This window comes from Aulonocara sp. 'chitande type north' Nkhata Bay, linkage group LG3, assembly GCF_057382095.1.
Source record: "Aulonocara sp. 'chitande type north' Nkhata Bay isolate Kocher_YH1m ecotype deep benthic linkage group LG3, A_spYH_male_GT1.1, whole genome shotgun sequence".
In the NCBI taxonomy this organism is placed as follows: Eukaryota; Metazoa; Chordata; class Actinopteri; order Cichliformes; family Cichlidae; genus Aulonocara; species Aulonocara sp. 'chitande type north' Nkhata Bay.
Genome location: NC_141346.1, coordinates 72655614 through 72677459, shown reverse-complemented (window position 1 = coordinate 72677459; position 21846 = coordinate 72655614). Strand labels below are relative to the sequence as shown.

At 42.0% G+C, this 21846-nt stretch overlaps 2 protein-coding genes and 2 long non-coding RNA genes across 4 annotated transcripts in view; 3 read left to right on the top strand and 1 right to left on the bottom strand.

Moving 5' to 3' along the window:
* The window catches only part of LOC147336949 (protein NLRC3-like), a 308603-nt gene that overhangs the window by 115043 nt on the left and 171714 nt on the right, over positions 1-21846 (top strand). The window lies entirely within an intron of this gene.
* LOC147336957 (NACHT, LRR and PYD domains-containing protein 3-like) lies at positions 1138-21086 on the top strand. Its single transcript, XM_086287182.1, has 9 exons — positions 1138-1256; positions 1512-1613; positions 2606-2684; positions 2842-3028; positions 3157-4957; positions 5623-5796; positions 15487-15663; positions 18664-18843; positions 20909-21086. Exons 1-9 carry the CDS (start codon positions 1138-1140, stop codon positions 21084-21086), a joined length of 2997 nt encoding a protein of 998 aa, XP_086143308.1.
* Positions 9351-9852, bottom strand: LOC147336959 (uncharacterized). The gene is made up of 3 exons (XR_015128555.1): positions 9694-9852; positions 9497-9608; positions 9351-9416 (listed from the first exon to the last, which is right to left on the bottom strand). It is a non-coding gene; the product is annotated as an uncharacterized LOC147336959 (long non-coding RNA).
* On the top strand, positions 9912-11552 carry LOC147336958 (uncharacterized). The gene is made up of 3 exons (XR_015128551.1): positions 9912-10712; positions 10798-10909; positions 10990-11552. It is a non-coding gene; the product is annotated as an uncharacterized LOC147336958 (long non-coding RNA).

Here is a 21846-nt window from a genome sequence, read left to right as displayed (position 1 = left end):
AGTGATGAGCAGTCAGGCTGCAGGTTTCTACCTGTTCATGTTTCTACAGTAGAATCACTTTGAAGTGTCTTTGTGCTGTTTCATCTTTGATTTGTGTTCATAAACACTCAGAGAAACATCACGTGACCTCATCAGGATCTGTGTTGGTGTGTGGGGCTGTACCTCAGCTTTATGTTGTTACATGCTCATTTGTTCATTTCACACAGTAACATCAAAGTAATGTTATGAGGAGTAATGAAGTAACGTACTCCATTACTTTTAATTAAAGTGTTCTGTGTAATATGTGTAATAATGACTGTTTTGAGTAATGACCAACACTGATCACAACAAAGAGGAAATGCCTCCAACATGCACAAACATTTGAGCCACAACATGCAGTTAATGTGCACAAATGTCTTTGATATGCTGCTCAGTGATGGTGGTGACTGTCAGAGCAGAGCTACTGAGAATCAATAAGTAATATCAATGATGGGATCAGAATCACTAAATTCTTCTCATCCCTGTCAGTATCATACATGTGCTGTATAATGTGATAAATGTAGAGGTGCTGGCTGTTCTCTCACTCTGCTGTTTAGCTGTAAAGGACGCCTCCCTGCCTTTGTCTCATTCATGACCTTTAATAGTCTCTTCTAACATGCAGAGATCTGTATGATCTGTTTCATAGAGTCTAACCAGCCTGTACAGGTAACAACAACAGTCACTGCATCACTGACACACAAACGTCATCTCTGTCAATAACAACATTCATACATGGAATAAAAACACATCAGTGGATCATTGCTGGAGCTGATGTTTGTGCTCCTGGTGCAAAGGCTCTCAGTTTCCTCCTTGAAATAACATCAGTGGTGGGTCAGCGACATGCTTTCTTTCCCTCTCAGGTTTAAATATCTGGGACTCTCCACCGTTTGGTTTTACAGCTGAAGAAGCTTCTTGGATGAAACGTCTTCCAGAAACTTAAAGACGTCTCTTTTCTCTCTAAGCTCCTTAGATCACATGACCTGGATGACTGAACCTACTGACATATTGACCTGGTTTCATGGTCACATGACAGGTCAGAGGTCAGCGACTGTAACTCAGTTCCTCCTGTTAATGTGAACTCACTGAGTGTTTGTGGTTTACCTCTCAGACTGACTGAAGATGATGATGGAGGAAGAGGAGGACAGAGCAGAGTCTGCAGGGTCCAGCTGTCCGTCTGTGAGGAGTGACTGGTCCAAACATCGACCTCCAGCCTTCAGTGGTGAACCTGGAGCAACGAGGTCAGAGAGCTGAACTCACTGAGTAACAGAAATAATTCTGCACTGACATTATAATCAGTGTTGACTCTGGTTGATTGTCTGACTGTGTTTGTGAGCTGAGAGGAAATGAAAATGAGTTTGTAACAAAAATCAGTTTTGTCCAGTTTTCCTGTAAAAAGCTGAACTCTAATCTAAGAGGATGTTACTGACAGGAAACAGCTGCATTATCTGCAGTCTGTGTGATCACAGCTGCTTCAATCATGTTTGTGTCTGCAGAGGTCAGAGGTCACAGTCTGCAGGGTCCAGCTGTCCGTCTGTGAGGAGTGACCGGTCCAAAACTCCACCCCCAGACTTCAGTGGTGAACCTGGAGCAACGAGGTCAGAGCGCTGTGATGACTCCTTTACATGTTTGTGTTTCCTGGATAAATATGACCTGAAACATCCTCAGATTGTTACAAAGATTCATTAAAAAGAAAACAATGAAAGAGAAAAGATCCAAATGTTCGACTTGGTCATTTGCTGTTTGAGGACAGTGATGCTCATATCTGTGGGGAAAGTGTGACCTGAGTGGGTTCATGTTTGTCTTTAAAGAACAGAGCTGCTCTGATTCTCTTTGTGTCTGATCTGTTAAACAGTCTGAGAGGTCACACAGAGACCCAGCAGCTAAAGCCTGGATCATACTGGCTGCTGTTACTCCATCAGGACAACACTGAACCACAGTGGTGTGGATGTAGTGGATAAATCCCACCATACTGATGCTCAGAGTTAACCACAGGGAACAAAACCAGATGTTACCTTCAGATTGTGACCTTTGGAGTGGACGATGCAGATTTCAATAGAGAATAAATGTTGTTGTTTTTCAGCTGTGAAGAAAGAATCTAATTTTCTGAACTTAAGAATTTATGATGCTGGAAACAACATGGAGACTATAACACAACATTTCCACTGTGTTCATAGAATGAATGTAAAACTGTCAGACATTCATTAAATATGCAAAATGTCTACAGAAGCATCAGAGGGTCAGACGTGAAGCACTCAGTGATTTTAATCAAATGACTCATCAGTTATTGATCTGTACTACACTGATCTACCACGTTAGTAAAGCTGGTGTTCTGGTGGTGGAGGGAGACTCGGATCATGTTCTGGTTTTGGAGCAGTGATCTGCTGATGGTTCAGTTTGATGAGCTTCTTCAAAATCATCCCTGACATCACCACTGAAAGGACGTCCATGAAAACAGACTGAAAATTACTGATATGTTCACAATCTGAGAGTTTAAAACTTGACAGACTTGATTCAGATGAAGTTATTTGAGCAGAAACTCCTGGATCTTTATCCTGTGTTGATCTAATCCTTCATGGTTCCTCCACAGAGTGGACCAGCAGAGCTCAGAGGTTCCCAGTGGTCAGTCTGCCCAGCAGCATCAAACACAGCTGGACTCCATATTTATGGTCTGTACATGTACAACAACTACTGTTACATCTGTCCTGTTCACAGTCATCTCCATGCTGCTCTTTGTAGACCAGTGGATCGTCAGTGTGTCCAACATGGATCTGATGTTTGGCTCCATGATTTCACTCTGGCTCATTCATAAATATTCTGTTCCAGCTGCTGGAGGACAACATCATCACTTTTGTGAAGAATGAGCTGAAGAAGATCCAGAAGGTTCTGAGTCCAGATTACCCAGAATGCTTAGAGAGTCAGAGGAGCAGCAGCAGAGAGGCGTTTGTGAAGATCACAGTGGACTTCCTGAGGAGAATGAAGCAGGAGGAGCTGGCTGACCGTCTGCAGAGCAGTAAGAGGATTTATCTAAAGATTTAAGCTGCTGGATAAATGAACATTTTCCAGAGATGGAAGATGGAGCAACATGTTTTAAAGATTAGTTCTTTTTGGAATTGAGTGTTTATTTTTCTTCTCTATCAGAGCTTCAAGCTGCAGTTTGTCACCGTAACCTTAAATCCACCCTGAAGAAGAAGTTCCAGTGTGTGTTTGAGGGCATCGCTAAAGCAGGAAACCCAACCCTCCTGAATCAGATCTACACACAGCTCTACATCACAGAGGGAGGGACTGCAGAGGTCAATGATGAACATGAGGTCAGACAGATTGAAACAGCATCCAGGAAACCAGACAGACCAGAAACAACCATCAGACAAGAAGACATCTTTAAAGCCTCACCTGGAAGAGATGAACCAATCAGAACAGTGCTGACAAAGGGAGTGGCTGGCATTGGGAAAACAGTCTTAACACAGAAATACAGCCTGGACTGGGCTGAAGACAAAGCCAACCAGGACATCCAGTTCATATTTCCATTCACTTTCAGAGAGCTGAATGTGCTGAAAGAGGAAAAGTTCAGCTTGGTGGGACTTGTTCATCGCTTCTTTACTGAAACCAAAGAAGCAGGAATCTGCAGCTTTGAAGACTTCCAGGTTGTGTTCATCTTTGATGGTCTGGATGAGTGTCGACTTCCTCTGGACTTCCACAAAACTACAATCCTAACTGACCCTAGAAAGTCCACCTCAGTGGATGTGCTGCTGATAAACCTCATCAGGGGGAAACTGCTTCCCTCGGCTCACCTCTGGATAACCACACGACCTGCAGCAGCCAATCAGATCCCTCCTAACTGTGTCGGCATGGTGACAGAGGTCAGAGGGTTCACTGACCCACAGAAGGAAGAGTACTTCAGGAAGAGATTCAGAGATGAGGAGCAGGCCAGCAGGATCATCTCCCACATCAAGACATCACGAAGCCTCCACATCATGTGTCACATCCCAGTCTTCTGCTGGATCACTGCTACAGTTCTGGAGGATGTGCTGGAAACCAGAGAGGGAGGACAGCTGCCCAAGACCCTGACTGAGATGTACATCCACTTCCTGGTGGTTCAGGCCAAAGTGAAGAAGGTCAAGTATGATGGAGGAGCTGAGACAGATCCACACTGGAGTCCAGAGAGCAGGAAGATGATGGAGTCTCTGGGAAAACTGGCTTTTGATCAGCTGCAGAAAGGAAACCTGATCTTCTATGAATCAGACCTGACAGAGTGTGGCATCGATATCAGAGCAGCCTCAGTGTACTCAGGAGTGTTCACACAGATCTTTAAAGAGGAGAGAGGACTGTACCAGGACAAGGTGTTCTGCTTCATCCATCTGAGTGTTCAGGAGTTTCTGGCTGCTCTTCATGTCCATCTGACCTTCATCAACTCTGGACTCAATCTGCTGGAACAACAACAAACAACCTCTACATGGTCTAAACTATTTAACAAACTAAAACTTCAATCTCTCCACCAGAGTGCTGTGAACAAGGCCTTACAGAGTCCAAATGGACACCTGGACTTGTTCCTCCGCTTCCTCCTGGGTCTTTCACTGCAGGCCAATCAGACTCTCCTACGAGGTCTGCTGACACAGACAGGAAGTGGCTCACAGACCAATCAGGAAACAGTCCAGTACATCAAGGAGAAGCTCAGTGAGAATCTGTCTGCAGAGAAAAGCATCAATCTGATCCACTGTCTGAATGAACTGAATGATTGTTCTCTAGTGGAGGAGATCCAACAGTCCCTGAGATCAGGACGTCTCTCCACAGATAAACTGTCTCCTGCTCAGTGGTCAGCTCTGGTCTTCATCTTACTGTCATCAGAAGAAGATCTGGATGTGTTTGACCTGAAGAAATACTCTGCTTCAGAGGAGGCTCTTCTGAGGCTGCTGCCAGTGGTCAAAGCCTCCAACAAAGCTCTGTGAGTACATTTGTACTCATGTCTTTACTTTTAACATCCAACTGTGTCAGTAATTTATTTCACCAGGTTTTCTGTCTTTGTATGAATTTGTAAAGTTTTGGGATTTCTCCAGTACAACTGTGACCTCTTTGATGCCTCCAGAACTCGAGACGCTGGATTCACCATAAACTCTGATCAAAGAGCAAAGTCTGAGAACTCATGACCACCATGAGCTTCTTCAAGATCTTATCCGTGCTGCGTTCAATGAGCCCATTTTGAGAAGTCACGACGCGTCCCATTGTTTCAGTCACAGCGGGCAGCCTTGTGGGGGTTTGAACAGCTGGTTCCGCTTTCTTTAATCGTCAATAAGCCAGGGCCAAGCCAGCTCAGATCAGCAAGAACCCTTTGCTGCTGTGAATGTCCGTGCTGCTATATTTCAGGATCAGGCTCTAAATGTAAAAATGGATCTGAGAAGATTTCCAATCATGTTTCTACTAGATTTACAGTTTGTTTTCATGTCTTCTGACTCAGAAGGTGGAGCAGGTGGAGCTTACAAGGAGTAAGTGCTGCTATAGAAGAAGAGTTGTGTTTTAATGAAGCTATTTAGTTAACCAATAATTGTATTGCATGCTGGCATTAAAAATGTTTCATTTGACTGATTTAATTGTTTGTTTGTTTTCTTCCAGACTGAGTGGCTGTAACCTCTCAGAGAGAAGCTGTGATGCTCTGTCCTCAGTTCTCAACTCCCAGTCCTCTAGTCTGAAAGAGCTGGACCTGAGTAACAATGACCTGCGGGATTCAGGAGTAAAGCTTCTGTCTGCTGCACTGCAGAGTCCACATTGTACACTGGAAACTCTCAGGTCAGGATCCAAACATATCATTAAATGATATTATTGTATAAACAACCAAGCTTTATAGAATTGGCAGGTGAACTTTTCTTTGTCTTTGGATTGCTTAGGAGATTCTTAATTACTGTCTGAACATTTTTTTACAGTCACATATTTTGTTTTAATGGTCAAACAGAATTATTGTTCAGTTCAATGAGCAGGTAGCTGTGAGATTCATAATAATGAGGTATATTTGTATTAAAGATGACTAAACTTGAACAGTAGCTGTGAGTTACTTTGTTTACTCATGTGTGCTGATGTTGTGAGTAATTTAAAGCTGAAGTAAACTTGTAATGAGTTTAATAGAGTTTCTAAAGTAAGTGTACTTGGAGATATTTATGTGTTTACTAAAGTCCAGGAGCAGGAGGCTGTGTGTAGCATAGAGGAACCCAGACCTCAGCTTTGTCTCCTGGTTTCTGTTGCTGCTGTTACAGTTTCCCCTCATCGTTCCTTCAACAGTCTCCTCACTGTAACAAATCAAAGTGTTACTTTATAGATTCACGTCTGAATGTTGCCATGTGCTATTAAAACTGAAAGCGATGTTTCATACACCCACGTGGTTCAGTCACACAGTAACTGATGGTAAATAATGTTTGTGTTGAGCACATCGTACAGGTCAGCTGCTCCACACAGATCTCAGGTTTACATGCTGGAACAGTTTGTGATCATGAAGGATAAACCTCACTTCCTCTTTGTTTCATACAGATGTGACATGAACAATAACACATTCATGAAATCCTTTTAGGAACACAAACACTATTGTAGCTGGAGAATATATTTGAATGTAGGATAATGTAGGGGATCATAAACAACAGTAAGAACTAACCACCACCTCACCATTTGGGTTGGTAGCTGCATGTTGACGGACAAAGTGTGGACTTTATACAAGTTTTTAAGTTGTGTTGATCGGCCACGTAAAACCAGAGTTATGATAAAATATCTGCAATGTTTGGTTTTCTTCCTGAATACTATCGTTTTTTATAACAACGATAGTATTCAGTATTTATTGCAACAAACTTTGTTGTTTGCAAAACTCAGTTACTTTTTTGAAGAAGTAACTATATAATTAATTGCCCAACATTGGTCATTATATCCTGTATGTTGCAGACAGAGTTACAGACTCTCTCCCAGACCACAGACTCATAATACAAGTCAGAGCTTTATAAGAATAGAAAAAATAAAGTTGTGTTTTCAAAATTGGAGTTCAAGTTATTTTTACTTCATATAGTGTTAACATGCTACAGGTCATGAACAAGGTTGTTTTTAATTTTCATTGTAAGTGGGCTAAAGCAGTTAATTAAAAGTAGTCTAACATAAATGTAAATGCCGTAATTTGATTACTTTAATAAACCATGTAACTTGGATGGATAAGATGCTGGCGTGACCACAGTGCACACGTCTGCTGTTGCTCACAGAGGTCCAAGGGACGCTCAGGGAGTTTGTGTGTTCGCTCAGACACGTGAAACATTAGAGGGAACATTGGCGGTGACTGGCAGGGAAAAGGGGAATGATAAGACTTACTGTAAATATAATTATGTATGTATGTATGTATTGAAAAAGGAACAACTAAAATGTTCCAGCTGAAAAAATGAAATCAGTTTCAGTTTATGAGCTCTGTTTGTTTTCTTTACAATTCCAACCTTTTATTTTGAAATGAGCTGCTCGTTCCTGTTTAGAGTTGATGAGCTGGTGTGGGTGAGAGGACTCAGGCAGCCTGACAGAGTTCATGTCCAGGGCCCTATTTCAGGAAGCCGGTTTGGAAAACTCAGAGTGAAAAACGATACTCAGGGTTGAGTAACCCCGAACTGTCCAACTCGGAATATTCCGTTTCAGAAAGGCTGATAACAATTAGTTCAGTCAACGCGGAGTTGCTTTAACCCCAAGTGAAGCGCGCGGACGAGGATACATAAAGCCCTGATCAGTGGAGCACAGATTAAGCGAGTCACCATGGAGACGGAGGGAAAGAAGGCGCGGTCAATGTATTTCACAGCGCTTGAGGCCGAAATTCTGATGGCAGCATATGCCGATAACATGCAAATTCCGCGGAAAAAAGTAACACAGCCACAGCTGCGAAAGCATGCATGGCAAAACATAGCCGACAGAGTCAATGCGTGAGTGTTAATTTAAACATTGATCGAGGGATTTCCACCCATTTAACACGTTATTTTATCATATGTTATTTTATTTGTTATTTTATACATTTTATTTTGTGATGTGATGTGAGCGCAGGTGCAACCCAACAGGCCCCAAACGTGCCTGGCAGCAAGTAAAAATGAAATATAAAAATATAGTCCAAACAGGTGAGGTGTAATTGTATTATGAGCCATAGTGCTTGGTCTGTTTGTCCCATGTAAATCAATTGCAGTTAGAGGCTACATTAATTTTCTTTCTGTAAGCACTTATTGAAATTATCTGAGCACATTACAAGTACATATTTGCTTACTCTGTATGCTCAAATGTGGCCCGTTATAGCCAACAGAAAAAAAGCGGAGGCCCGAAAAACAGGTGGGGGTCCTCCACCACCACCACTCACAGAGGCTGAGCAGTTGGCCCTCAGCCAAAACAGTGGGCGCCCTGTGGCCGAAGGCATCTCTGCGGGGACATCCTCTGAGTCAATAACCCCGCAAGACACAAGTGCCTACATAGGGGGTAAATTCAAAATAATACATGATGTGCATACATCCTTTCTTCACAGTCACCTTTGCAGTGCTACTCATTCATTTGATAAACTCTTTACCATAATGAATTATTTTGTAGTGAAGTTATTTTCCGACTGATTTTGCCTTCCCTCAGCCTTGGTTGTCTTTGAGAGCATAATGACAATGAAGTGTAAGGTGCTTGGTATGTTTGTTAATTGCCATTTGGTCCCTTGTAAGTTATAAGTGACCTGTATAAACCTCATATTCTATCAGTTGATGGTGATGGTGTACTGCATCTGGTGCAGCCTCCTGTTGAGCCAGACCAACATGCAGTTGTGAGTAATACTCCACAGATTATATGAGTTTACAGTAGAACAGCAATGTTGTCTATTTCTTTACTACAGGAAAATAATGAAGAAACATTGACAGCTGTTACAGAGGAGGAAGCAACAGAGACACTTTATGAGGTTTACATCTTTTAATACTTTGTGTACAGGAAATACAGGCGACCAATAAAGCCAGTTGAACAAAAAATCTGTTTATTCTTCTTTCAACATGTTGAGGTGATGGGTCAAAAGAAATGATTGTGACATATGGTGTCTCTGACTGCGCTTCCATCTTGTATGTCCGTGGGAGGGTCAGGATGTTCATGGTTTGGATCACTGCTGATGTTTGGTTCAGAAGGACAGTGTTCTCCTCTAATTGTGGCAATGTTGTGAAGAATCACACATGCCACAATAATGTCACATGCCCTTTCTGGGGTGACCCTGAGTCTTTGCAGGCACTGGAACCGGGCCTTAAGCATTCCGATAGTCATTTCAATTCTGGCTCTTGTCCTGCAATTAGCCAGATTATATCGCTGCTGTGGGCCCGGTTCAGGGTCAGGGTAAGGGGTAAGCAAATAGGGTAAACATGGATACCCCCTATCACCAAGCAAGTAGCCAGTGAACTCTCCTAAGACAGAAGGATACACTTCAGTTCAAATGTCCCTGAAGCAATTGGTCTTTATATATTTTAAAGTATTCTCAACTCACCATGTCCAAATTTTGTGCTCAGTGTACATTCACGGAATATTTGTGAGTCATGGACAGAGCCTGGCCACTTGGCTTCCACATTTGTGATAATGTTGGCAGCATCACATATGATCTTCACAGTGCAGAGAACACAAATTAGCATCCATTACTATAATGAAATAATTTGTTAGTTTGACATGCTACAGGGAACTATGTACCTGTACATTAATGCTGTGGAAAGACTTCCTGTTCACATAGTCTCCTTCATTTACTGAAGGAGCAATGATTGGAATGTGAGTGCCATCTGTACAGCCAATCACGCCTGGGAACCCTGAAAATAAATGTAAAATTTAAGTAGTAGTTCAAGTATCACCACATCATAAATTATGGGCCCTGTTTCAGGAAGCCGGTTTAGTGGAAAAACTGAGTAAGTATACCGTGAGTTAACGAAAACTCTGGGTTTTCGGTTTCACAAAGCGAGTTCAGCTGCAGCCTGAGTGAGTCACTATGACGACACACGCCGTGAAGCTAACCTGCCCCCTAGCAGGTTTACTACAACTAACCCTGACTGTCTCCGCCCCTTTGTCGGAAACCTGACAGTAGGAAGTGTCGGACATGGCGTGCCACTTCCTTGAAGAGCCAGTAGATCGTGAAGCCCAAATTCTCCGCAGAGCTCTCCGCCGGGAGAGAGTGATCAGAGCGCGTTTGGACATTTTATCATTTCCTGATGATTTTCTGTGCGAACGTTACCGTTTCTCAGCACAATCTATAATTTATTTGGATAACATCCTCAGGCCATATATTACGCATGTGACACATCGCGGACATGCTCTCAGTTCATTGCATATTATTTGTATTGCACTTCGGTTTCTTGCAAACGGGAGCTTTCTGTATAATATTGGTGACGCTGAGCACGTTTCCAAGGCTACCGTCTGTCGGGCAGTCAGGAATGTTACAGTTGCACTGAAACGTCTCCTGCACTCGTTTGTGGTGTTCCCCGGTCACAGACCCACAAGATTTATCAAAGAGGGATGCCACAAAATTGCAGGTATCAGGATGACCAAAACTTAATTTATGATGTGGTGATACTTGAACTACTACTTAAATTTTACATTTATTTTCAGGGTTCCCAGGCGTGATTGGCTGTATAGATGGCACTCACATTCCAATTATTGCTCCTTCAGTAAATGAAGGAGACTATGTGAACAGGAAGTCTTTCCACAGCATTAATGTACAGGTACATAGTTCCCTGTAGCATGTCAAACTAACAAATTATTTCATTATAGTAATGGATGCTAATTTGTGTTCTCTGCACTGTGAAGATCATATGTGATGCTGCCAACATTATCACAAATGTGGAAGCCAAGTGGCCAGGCTCTGTCCATGACTCACAAATATTCCGTGAATGTACACTGAGCACAAAATTTGGACATGGTGAGTTGAAAATACTTTAAAATATATAAAGACCAATTGCTTCAGGGACATTTGAACTGAAGTGTATCCTTCTGTCTTAGGAGAGTTCACTGGCTACTTGCTTGGTGATAGGGGGTATCCATGTTTACCCTATTTGCTTACCCCTTACTCTGACCCTGAACCGGGCCCACAGCAGCGATATAATCTGGCTCATTGCAGGACAAGAGCCAGAGTTGAAATGACTATCGGAATGCTTAAGGCCCGGTTCCAGTGCCTGCAAAGGCTCAGGGTCACCCCAGAAAGGGCATGTGACATTATTGTGGCATGTGTGATTCTTCACAACATTGCCACAATTAGAGGAGAACACTGTCCTTCTGAACCAAACAGCAGTGATCCAAACCATGAACATCCTGACCCTCCCACGGACATACAAGATGGAAGTGCAGTCAGAGACACCATATGTCACAATCATTTCTTTTGACCCATCACCTCAACATGTTGAAAGAAGAATAAACAGATTTTTTGTTCAACTGGCTTTATTGGTCACCTGTGTTTCCTGTACACAAAGTATTAAAAGATGTAAACCTCATAAAGTGTCTCTGTTGCTTCCTCCTCTGTAACAGCTGTCAATGTTTCTTCATTATTTTCCTGTAGTAAAGAAATAAACAACATTGCTGTTCTACTGTAAACTCATATAATCTGTGGAGTATTACTCACAACTGCATGTTGGTCTGGCTCAACAGGAGGCTGCACCAGATGCAGTACACCATCACCATCAACTGATAGAATATGAGGTCTATACAGGTCACTTATAACTTACAAGGGACCAAATGGCAATTAACAAACATACCAAGCACCTTACACTTCATTGTCATTATGCTCTCAAAGACAACCAAGACTGAGGGAAGGCAAAATCAGTAGGAAAATAACTTCACTACAAAATAATCCATTATGGTAAAGAGTTTATCAAATGAATGAGTAGCACTGCAAAGGTGACTGTGAAGAAAGGATGTATGCACATCATGTATTATTTTGAATTTACCCCCTATGTAGGCACTTGTGTCTTGCGGGCTTATTGCCTCAGAGGATGTCCCCGCAGAGATGCCTTCGGCCACAGGGCGCCCACTGTTTTGGCTGAGGGCCAACTGCTCAGCCTCTGTGAGTGGTGGTGGTGGTGGAGGACCCCCACCTGTTTTTCGGGCCTCCGCTTTTTTTCTGTTGGCTATAACGGGCCACATTTGAGCATACAGAGTAAGCAAATATGTACTTGTAATGTGCTCAGATAATTTCAATAAGTGCTTACAGACAGAAAATTAATGTAGCCTCTAACTGCAATTGATTTACATGGGACAAACAGACCAAGCACTATGGCTCATAATACAATTACACCTCACCTGTTTGGACTATATTTTTATATTTCATTTTTACTTGCTGCCAGGCACGTTTGGGGCCTGTTGGGTTGCACCTGCGCTCACATCACAAAATAAAATGTATAAAATAAAAAATAAAATAAAATAACGTGTTAAATGGGTGGAAATCCCTAGATCAATGTTTAAATTAACACTCACGCATTGACTCTGTCGGCTATGTTTTGCCATGCATGCTCACTTTCTTTTGCAGCTGTCGCTGTGTTACTTTTTTCCGCGGAATTTGCATGTTATCGGCATATGCTGCCATCAGAATTTCGGCCTCAAGCGCTGTGAAATACATTGACCGCGCCTTCTTTCCCTCCGTCTCCATGGTGACTCACTTAATCTGTGCTCCACTGATCAGGGCTTTATGTATCCTCGTCCGCGCGCTTCACTTGGGGTTAAAGCAACTCCGCGTTGATTGAACTACTTGTTATCAGCCTTTCTGAAACCGAATATTCCGAGTTGGACAGTTCGGGGTTACTCAACCCTGCGTATCGTTTTTCACTCTGAGTTTTCTAAACCGGCTTCCTGAAACAGGGCCCAGGTCTTCCCTGCTTGTCCTGATATACATAAACATGAGTATCCTTGCAGGTCAGATCTCATCAGTCACACCTGTTCGTGCAGCTCTCCTCTAGATTGTAGTGTTTGTTAAACTAGGATGATTTTAGGAGCCTGGACCGCAGATCTAAGGGAAGATATTACTTGGAAAGACTAAACCAACCTATTAGAGGTGTTCGCACTAACATAGATAAATACTCAGATTTACACCTTTAGTGTCTCACAAAGGGTTGAAAAGTGAATGTGCACAGAGAGGTTGGTGGTGAGACGGGCACTTCCAGCACTGTAGATGTGATCCAGATCAGTGTTCGTGGAAATAATCTGGAGAGCAGGATTCCTTGATGAATGTCACATCTTCTTAAAGTTATAATCCACAGGGAAAACTGTGAAACTGTCGATCTGATATCTACTCAACCAATCAGGTGTTTACATGCCCTTCACTGATCTCCAGCCCCACCTTATTATCAGTTTCTCTCTCTTTTACATCTGAATTATCTTCACTTCACATTTCAGTCAGTTCAGATTTCATTAGCGCGTTCACTTTAGCATAATCCATTTTAATCCAAACACCTTTCTCTTTAAACTCTGTTTGTCAGTCACAGTATATCCAGTACAATCCTCTTTTTCACTGCGTCACACACATTCAGAGATCAGAGTGTCCTGTGTGTGCTCTCATTCACTCACACTCACTCTCATATGGCTGAAGTCTGTTTGTACACAGGCTGTCAGCTGGCCTGAGTTAGGCCTGTCTCTAAAATCATTATTTTATTACTTTTATTCTGATTCATCAAAGCCAAACTCAAACATATTTATTTTTACTGATTATGTTCTCATCAGTAATTAACAGTCAGTACATTCAGATATGAATCATAATTCAGTGTTTAACATATTATCACAGATGGACTGCACAGGAGATCTCCTTTATGAAGAAACTGTGAAAGTTTGTCCAACAGTGGGAAACATTTCAGAGAACATCTCAGAGAATATCTGTGAAGCAGAAACTAAACATAATAATAGAAGAAAAGCCAAATAATGATCCAAATCCTGCTCTGAGACTATCAGACAGTAAAGGCTTCCAAAGACTGCTCACCTCTCAGACTTACTTAAAGATGCTGGTGCTGTCCACAGATCAGCTGACCTGCTGGGTCTCCATGATCAGCTTTGTTTCTTGGAGATAAAGGCTGAAGCCTTTAGAGCTTCAGTTCTCCAGAGCAGCAGGATGTCTGAGGTCCGCAGAAACACAAAAACACAGCAGCTAAAAATAGTTGTTCAAAGAAAACGAGGTGGGAGCTGCTGATTCCTGAGCTTTGATACTGGATTAGCTTCAGTAGTTATTCCAATCACTGCTGTAGGAGCTACATTTAGTCACAGCTGACTGTCTTCTTTGAACAATCACAATGACTACTGTTGTAAAAAACAAGCACACAAAGAACCAATGAGAGTGTAGAACATGATAAAGAGCTCCTGTGATGGTGGCAAAGAAATGAGCAGCAGACGGCCGTCTACATGTTGTAGTGGTTTACAGTCACCAGGGGGCGCCGTCACGCTGCTCTGCTTGTGCTGTTGTTGGTGAAGCTGAAGTGAAAGCGAATGTTAAAACAATGAAAAGTGTCCACTGCAGCCTCCATCTGAGCTTGTCATGTTCTTCTTCTTTGATCCTTCGTGTTTGTGCTGAACACTGCTGTCGCTCTCTTCCCTGTTCCCGCCCACTTTCTAACCAATCAGCATTGGAGCGCGCACAGCGTCGTCCACACTGAGCTTTGTTGTGAGCGCATGGACTCGTCTGCAGAACATTTGTATGGGCTCAAAATGTGGTCATAAATATTTTGTACTTGTAAATCAGGATTTGTATGTGTAAAAAAGATTTGTGTGTGTGTAAAAAAAAAAAAAAAAAAAAAAAAAAAGATTTGTGTGTGTGTAAAAAAGATTTGTGTGTGGACTTAGCCAAAAAAAAACCCTGCAAGTTACAAGTACGAATTTTGACCCTATTTTTCTTCCTTTCATCTGATTGGTCAATGTCATGTCAATCACAAATGTAACTATCCAATCAGAGAACAGATGGGTTTGGCTGTCGGAGGGGCACTTTTTTGACCTGACGTTCCCGTCACAAGTGTCTTCTAAGTGAAGCTACCAGGTTCAGGTCCAGCTCTGTTTATCTGGAGCTGCAGTAAATGATCCGTCCTCACAAAGCAACACAGACACCAGATATGCAAACACAGCATCATACAACACAACCAAGAGATCCAAAGAATTATCTCTGCATTTCTGTGGCTGATGCTGCTGGAACGAAGCTGTTTGAAACCTTGTTGTTCTGCACTTTGGGACCTGAAGAGGAACCTGAACCTCTGTGCAGAGGGTTCAACTCTGAGGATTCCTGTTCAGTTTTTTTTATTTCACACGGCAAAACTTGACAACTTTATGATAAATGTACGACTTCAATGTGAAAAATTCATTTTTTTTCTCTTGTTTGTTTGAAGCTGCTTCCTGTTGGCTTCAGCTGTTTGGAGTTTCCATTTTCTAAACTTCTACATTCTGAACCTTCTTCAGCTCTGAACAGATGATGAAACACTGAATGATTTCAAGCTCACACTTTGTCTAATAAACTTACATCTTTCATTCTTTATACAGATTGTGGGGCTGTGGTTTGTCAGAGATCAGCTGTGATTATCTGGCAGCAGCACTGAAGTCCAACCCCTCCCATCTGAGAGAGCTGGACCTGAGTAACAATAACAACCTGCAGGATCCAGGAGTGAAGCATCTGTGTGGTTTCCTGGAGAGTCCAGGATGTGGACTTGAAACTCTGAGGTCAGTCAGCATGTTTTAGTTGTGCTGAGATGAATAGGATGTGTAGCTTCTTCCTCACAGTTCTAAGTATCAGACACAACAATGAATAATCCACAGCTGACTGTCTTTAGCAGGTCAAAGGTCACGGCACACAGCAGACAGTGGGAAATATTATAATTCTGATCATTTATCAGCACATATCCATATGTATAAAAACAAAGCTGACACTGTGAGACTTGATCAGAGGTGTGATCATCACAGCAGAGGCCTTTGTGTCAAAGTCACTGAGGATCAAACAGAAACACATGAAGCAGGTTTTCCTGTTCTGGCTTTTTATAGCAGATAACCTTCAAAATATTCTGCAGTCGATCAAAACCTGAAGCAAACCATGAATCAACATGTGAACATGACCTGATGCTGCTGAAGTGAAGCAAAGTTACAGAGGTTTGATTACAGACACAGCTGAGAGTTTGTAATCTGTCATCATTTTAAAAGGTTTAAATTTCTTCAGTATTGAACAGCAGAAATGAGGCTTTGTTTTCGGAGGCCGACAGCAGTGGACACAACAGCAGACTGGTGCGTAATAAGCAGTGAATAATGCAGGAAACAGATTTTTGAAGGTAAACTGTTCTTGAAGTACACTGAGAGAGAGAGAGCTGTGCAGGAAGTAAACGTCAAAGTCAGAGAGAATTCATGACGATGTTCATCAAACGTAAAGCAGAGTTTGGATCTTCTTCTGCTGCTGGTTCAGTCAGTTTTGGTTGGAGACAGATGAAACCTGCAGCTTCAGGATCTGTGAGCTGTCCACTTTCAGCCCCGACGGCGTGTCCGTGTACGTGCCGTCGAGTGAACGATCCACGCTCTGTGTTTCAAATTCAATTCAAATTTTTATTTGTCACGTACACAGTCATACACAGTACGATATGTAGTGAAATGCTTGGACAACTGCTCGTGACCTAAAGAGAACAAAAAAGGAAAAGGCTATGAATAAGATAGGAAATAAATATGAAAAATTAAAAAGGGTAAATTTAACTAGGAAGGAATAAAATATAAGTTAAGGTTAAAAATGAAATAACTGTACAACAAAATACACAATATAGAACTATATAAGAATGTAAGAACAAAATACACAAGAAGTATAAATAAATATATACACAATAACAGCAGCAGTGATTTAAGTGATGAAGTGAAAACAAAGTCCAGAAAGTCCAGTGTGTGTGTAAGAACCATATGTGTGGGTCAGTACTGTGTGGTGGTGTGATTGAGAGACCGTATCGCCTGCGGGAAGAAGCTCCTCCTCAGTCTCTCTGTGTTGGTCTTCAGGGAGCGGAATCGCTTTCCTGACCTCAGCAGAGAGAACAGTCTGTTGTTGGGATGGCTGAGGTCCTTCACGATCTTCCTGGCCTTGGTCCAGCACCGCCTGCTGTAGATTGAGTGCAGGTCAGGGAGCTCGGAGCGGATGGTGCGCTCAGCTGACCGCACAACCCTCTGTAGAGCTCGTCTGTCCTGCATGGTGCTGTTCCCGAACCAGGTTAAGATGTTTCCCGTCAGGATGCTCTCTATGGTGCACGAGTAAAAGTTCCTGAGCACCTTGGAGGGCAGTTGGAAGTCTCTCAAGCGTCTGAGGTGGTAGAGACGCTGACGGGCCTTTTTCACCACGGAGTTGATGTGACAGGACCATGACAGGTCCTGCGTGATGTGAACTCCGAGGTATTTGAAGCTGTCCACTCTCTCCACTGGGCACTCGTTGATGACGGGGGTCTGGTAGTTCCTCTCCTGCTTAGTGCTGAAGTCCACTATCAGCTCCTTTGTCTTACTGACGTTTAGAAGGAGGTTGTTCCTCTGGCACCAGTTCTCCAGATTCCTAATCTCCTTCAGGTAGGCCGTCTCGTTGTTATCAGAGATCAGGCCCACCACGACGGTGTCGTCAGCAAACTTTCCATCTTTGTGTGTTTAGCTGCTCTCATTTACTGTTTTATCTGTTTGCTTATTGTTGAAATACTTTTGGGAGCTTTAACCTGAGATTCTGGCAAAATACATTTATATGAAAAATCGATTCAGGATTGAATGAATCAACATCGCTTTATTCAAATTAAAACCATTTAAATAGGAAAATCCATTTTTTTACACCCGCCTCTAATGCTGGGTAATGTCAGCTGGTCCATGTGCAGCTGGCTGTGAGGCTCAGGGAGCATCTACAAAGTGCAACACTGAAAGAACATCATCCATAAATATTGAGTAATAACTGGACTCTCATACAGCGAGACTCAAATGCCTTTAAACATCAGCTTATCCTGCTGATCCAAGTCCAACACTGAGTTTGTAAAAACATGTTTGTCAATCATTTTGTTTGGTTTCTGAGGAAAATGATTCAATAACTTGCTGCTAATACACAACATTTCATCATATTTCCTCATAACCCTCTTTTGTCTGACCATTTGATCCCATTTGAATTTGCAACAAAGGATCCACAGATTTTGGTGACAATAATGACAGTAGATGTTTGTGTGAAAGTGCTGGAAGCAAATTAGTGTGTGATGTTCTTTCAGTGTTGCACTTTGTAGACGCTCCCTGAGCACTGGTCTCACAGCCAGCTGCACATAGAGACCAGTGTTGTTAGTCCAGGTCAGAAGATGACTTGTTGGAATGAAAATGAGCTTGTAGTTTGTCTGCTTTAATAATGTGACTGGAAAAAGGTGTTGGACTTCAAATATGTCCATTTCTTTCACACTTCACCTTTAAAAGTGAAGCCTTGTTGTTCCTGGAAGGAAAAACACGACTTTTTCAAGTCTTTTTCCTGTTTTTATGAGAAATGTACGACTTTAATGTGAAACATTCAGAGTATTTTCTCTTGTTGTGTTTGTTTGAAGCTGCTTCCTGTTGGCTTCAGCTGTTTGGAGTTTCCATTTTCTAAACTTCTACATTCTGAACCTTCTTCAGCTCTGAACAGATGATGAAACACTGAATGATTTCAAGCTCACACTTTGTCTAATAAACTTACATCTTTCATTTTTTATTCAGATTGAAGGACTGTGGTTTGTCAGAGATCAGCTGTGATTATCTGGCAGCAGCACTGAAGTCCAACCCCTCGTATCCCAGAGTGCTGGACCTGAGTGTAGACTGCAACAACTTGCAGGATTCAGGAGTGAAGCAGCTGTGTGTTCTTCTGGAGAATCCACGATGCCGATTTAAAACTCTGAGGTCAGTCACATGTTTTAGTTGTGCTGAGATGAATATGATGTGAAAGTTGTGCTGACACTGTGGATCAGTAGGCCCACACACCTCTATACAGGAAGTCTGGTTCTACTCTTTGTAGAACTTCTGATCCCTGATCCTCTGAGTCTGACTCAGTAAATAATGCAGAGTTCTGAGCTGATGTGGGTGAGAGGACTCAGGCAGCCTGACAGAGTTGATGTCCAGGTCTTCCCTGCTTGTCCTGATACACATAAACATGAGTATCCTTGCAGGTCAGATCTCATCAGTCACACCTGTTAGTGCAGCTCTCCTCTAGATTGTAGTACTTGTTAAACTAGGATGATTTTAGGAGCCTGGACCGCAGATCTAAGGGAAGATATGACTTGGAAAGACTAAACCAACCTATTAGAGGTGTTTGCACTAACATAGATAAATACTCAGATTTACACCTTTAGTGTCTCACAAAGGGTTAAAAAGTGAATGTGCACAGAGAGGTTGGTGGTGAGACGGGCACTTCCAGCACTGTAGATGTGATCCAGCTCAGTGTTCATGGAAATAATCCAGAGAGCAGGATTCCTTGATGAATGTTACATCTTCTTAAAGTTATAATCCACAGGGAAAACTGTGAAACTGTCGATCTGATATCTACTCAACCAATCAGGTGTTTACATGCCCTTCACTGATCTCCAGCCCCACCTTATTATCAGTTTCTCTCTCTTTTACATCTGAATTATCTTCACTTCACATTTCAGTCAGTTCAGATTTCATTAGCACGTTCACTTTAGCATAATCCATTTTAATCCAAACACCTTTCTCTTTAAACTCTGTTTGTCAGTCACAGTATATCCAGTACAATCCTCTTTTTCACTGCGTCACACACATTCAGAGATCAGAGTGTCCTGTGTGTGCTCTCATTCACTCACACTCACTCTCATATGGCTGAAGTCTGTTTGTACACAGGCTAATCTGGGACTCTCCACCATTTGACCCTAGAAATAAAGAAGCTTCTTGGATGAGAGGTGAAAGGCGAAACGTCTTCAAAAAACTTAAAGAAGTCCAGATGCCTTTTTTTCTAAGATCTTTAGATGACTGCGAATCTTCACAAACACCTCATCAGTGGGACTCTCAGAGCTACCAGCCCTTTGCTACAATCACAAAGCTCTTCATTGAAATCAATGATATCAAAGCTGGAATTATATGAGTCCAAGTCTTCTGCTGATTCAGCATCACATTCATCTTTGCTCCTTGTTCTGCATCCCCAACATGGACTTCATTCCTTTCCAAGCCAGCCTTGAGTGTCCTTTATTCAGCTCATCCTCTGCTTTACTTTTACACCTGATTTTAGCTGCTTTTCTTCTCTCCCTCATAACAAGACAGCTTCTTCTGCCTGAGAACATGTTGGAGTGATTTACTAATCCAGGGCTGCTTATTGGGGAAAATACTTCCTGTTTCCAAAGTAATCCCCATTTTTCCCAGAATGAAATGTAAGTAGAAATCGATGATCTAAGTGAGAACATGAGCCTTTAAAAAGGCTCTTCTGAGGCTGCTGCCAGTGGTCAAAGCCTCCAACAAAGCTCTGTAAGTACATATGTGATCATAGCTTTAGCTTTTAAATGTTTATTCTAGTTAACATAAATCAGGTGGAACAACTCAAATAAAATATCAAAACTATTAAGTGGTCATCGGTACTCAGTTTGTTCAATACTGAATACAATGGAGCACAAATTGTCCACGTTTCTGAAATATTTCTGGGTGTAACTGTCACCAAAGTGCAATTTAGACCTGGCCTGTGGTTGTTATCTAAGTGATAATCATCAATTCTACTAAAACAAATACAAAATAAAGAAGTTTGACACATTCTGTTGATATCAAAAGCACACTGAACAATTCAGTGTTGTTTTACTGCTGTTCTCTCTTCACTTCTTCTCCTCTGATTCTCTCCACATGTTGCTCTGCATCAGTGCTCAGTTTCCTGACAAAACAAGATGAAATATTGCTAAATATAATAGTATCTCATTACGCTTCAACATAAGTGTTTTATTTTTGTAATTGTTTATCTGTTATTTTTCAGACTGAGTCACTGTGACCTGTCAGAGAGAAGCTGTGAAGCTCTGGCCTCAGGTCTCAGCTCTCAGACCTCTAATCTGAGACAGCTGGACCTGAGTAACATCAACCTGAAGGATTCAGGCGTGAAGCTTCTGTCTGAAGGACTGAAGAGTCCAAACTGTACACTGGAATCTCTCAGGTGAGATCAAGCATTTTTCTTTCATCAACTGACAGACTTAGCAGATTAATAATAAGGCAGTCCTCTAATAAGAGGAGAAGTGGAGGTGTTTTGAAGGGCAACGTACTCTTATGTTAACAAGACAGGAAGTAGTTCCTGGGAACTGCTTCCTTTGTTATTGTCTAAGCAGAAACATGATGGTAAAACAGTGATGAGTTTGCAGAGGTGGATCCACAGCACACAACACAACAATGCTGTTGCGTGCTGAAAGCAGACTTCTCACAGATTCTGAGGCTGCAGGTTTCATCACTGTCCAACCAAAATTCACTGAACCAGCAGTAAATGAACGTCCAAAACTACACTTCATGTTTAAAAAACAGATGATCAGGGGGATTTGTGTTTACATCTTTTTTGTGTGATCTGTTCACCTGCTGTTTCAGCTGTTTGGTGGTTGTTGAGATGGTTTTGTGAACTTTTAGCTGAGATTCTGACGTTTCTGTAGATACCACACATGTCTAATTACTTTGTACAGCATGAATGGCCATAACGAGGTTTTTAACAGTAAGAAAAGTTGTAAAACTTCAGAAAATATAGTTAAAAGTCCAAAACCTTCTATGTCTGGTGGCTTGTGGTAAGGAGCAGATCAAACGAGTAAAGAATTACGTTATAATTATAAATGGCTTCAACAGCACATTCAGGTCTGTGAGACTCATTCAGACACTGAGCCGTGGCTCTGTGCTACATGCACATATTTCTGCATCTCTGCCATTCAGACACACTTTATA

Excerpts from the sequence above, each read along its gene's own strand:
- LOC147336957 (XM_086287182.1), top strand. The coding sequence starts at position 1,138 with ATGATGATGGAGGAAGAGGAGGACAGAGCAGAGTCTGCAGGGTCCAGC. Across the intron at positions 3,029-3,156 it reads GGCTGACCGTCTGCAGAGCA|AGCTTCAAGCTGCAGTTTGT; the intron begins GTAAGAGGATTT and ends CTTCTCTATCAG. Across the intron at positions 4,958-5,622 it reads AAAGCCTCCAACAAAGCTCT|ACTGAGTGGCTGTAACCTCT; the intron begins GTGAGTACATTT and ends GTTTTCTTCCAG.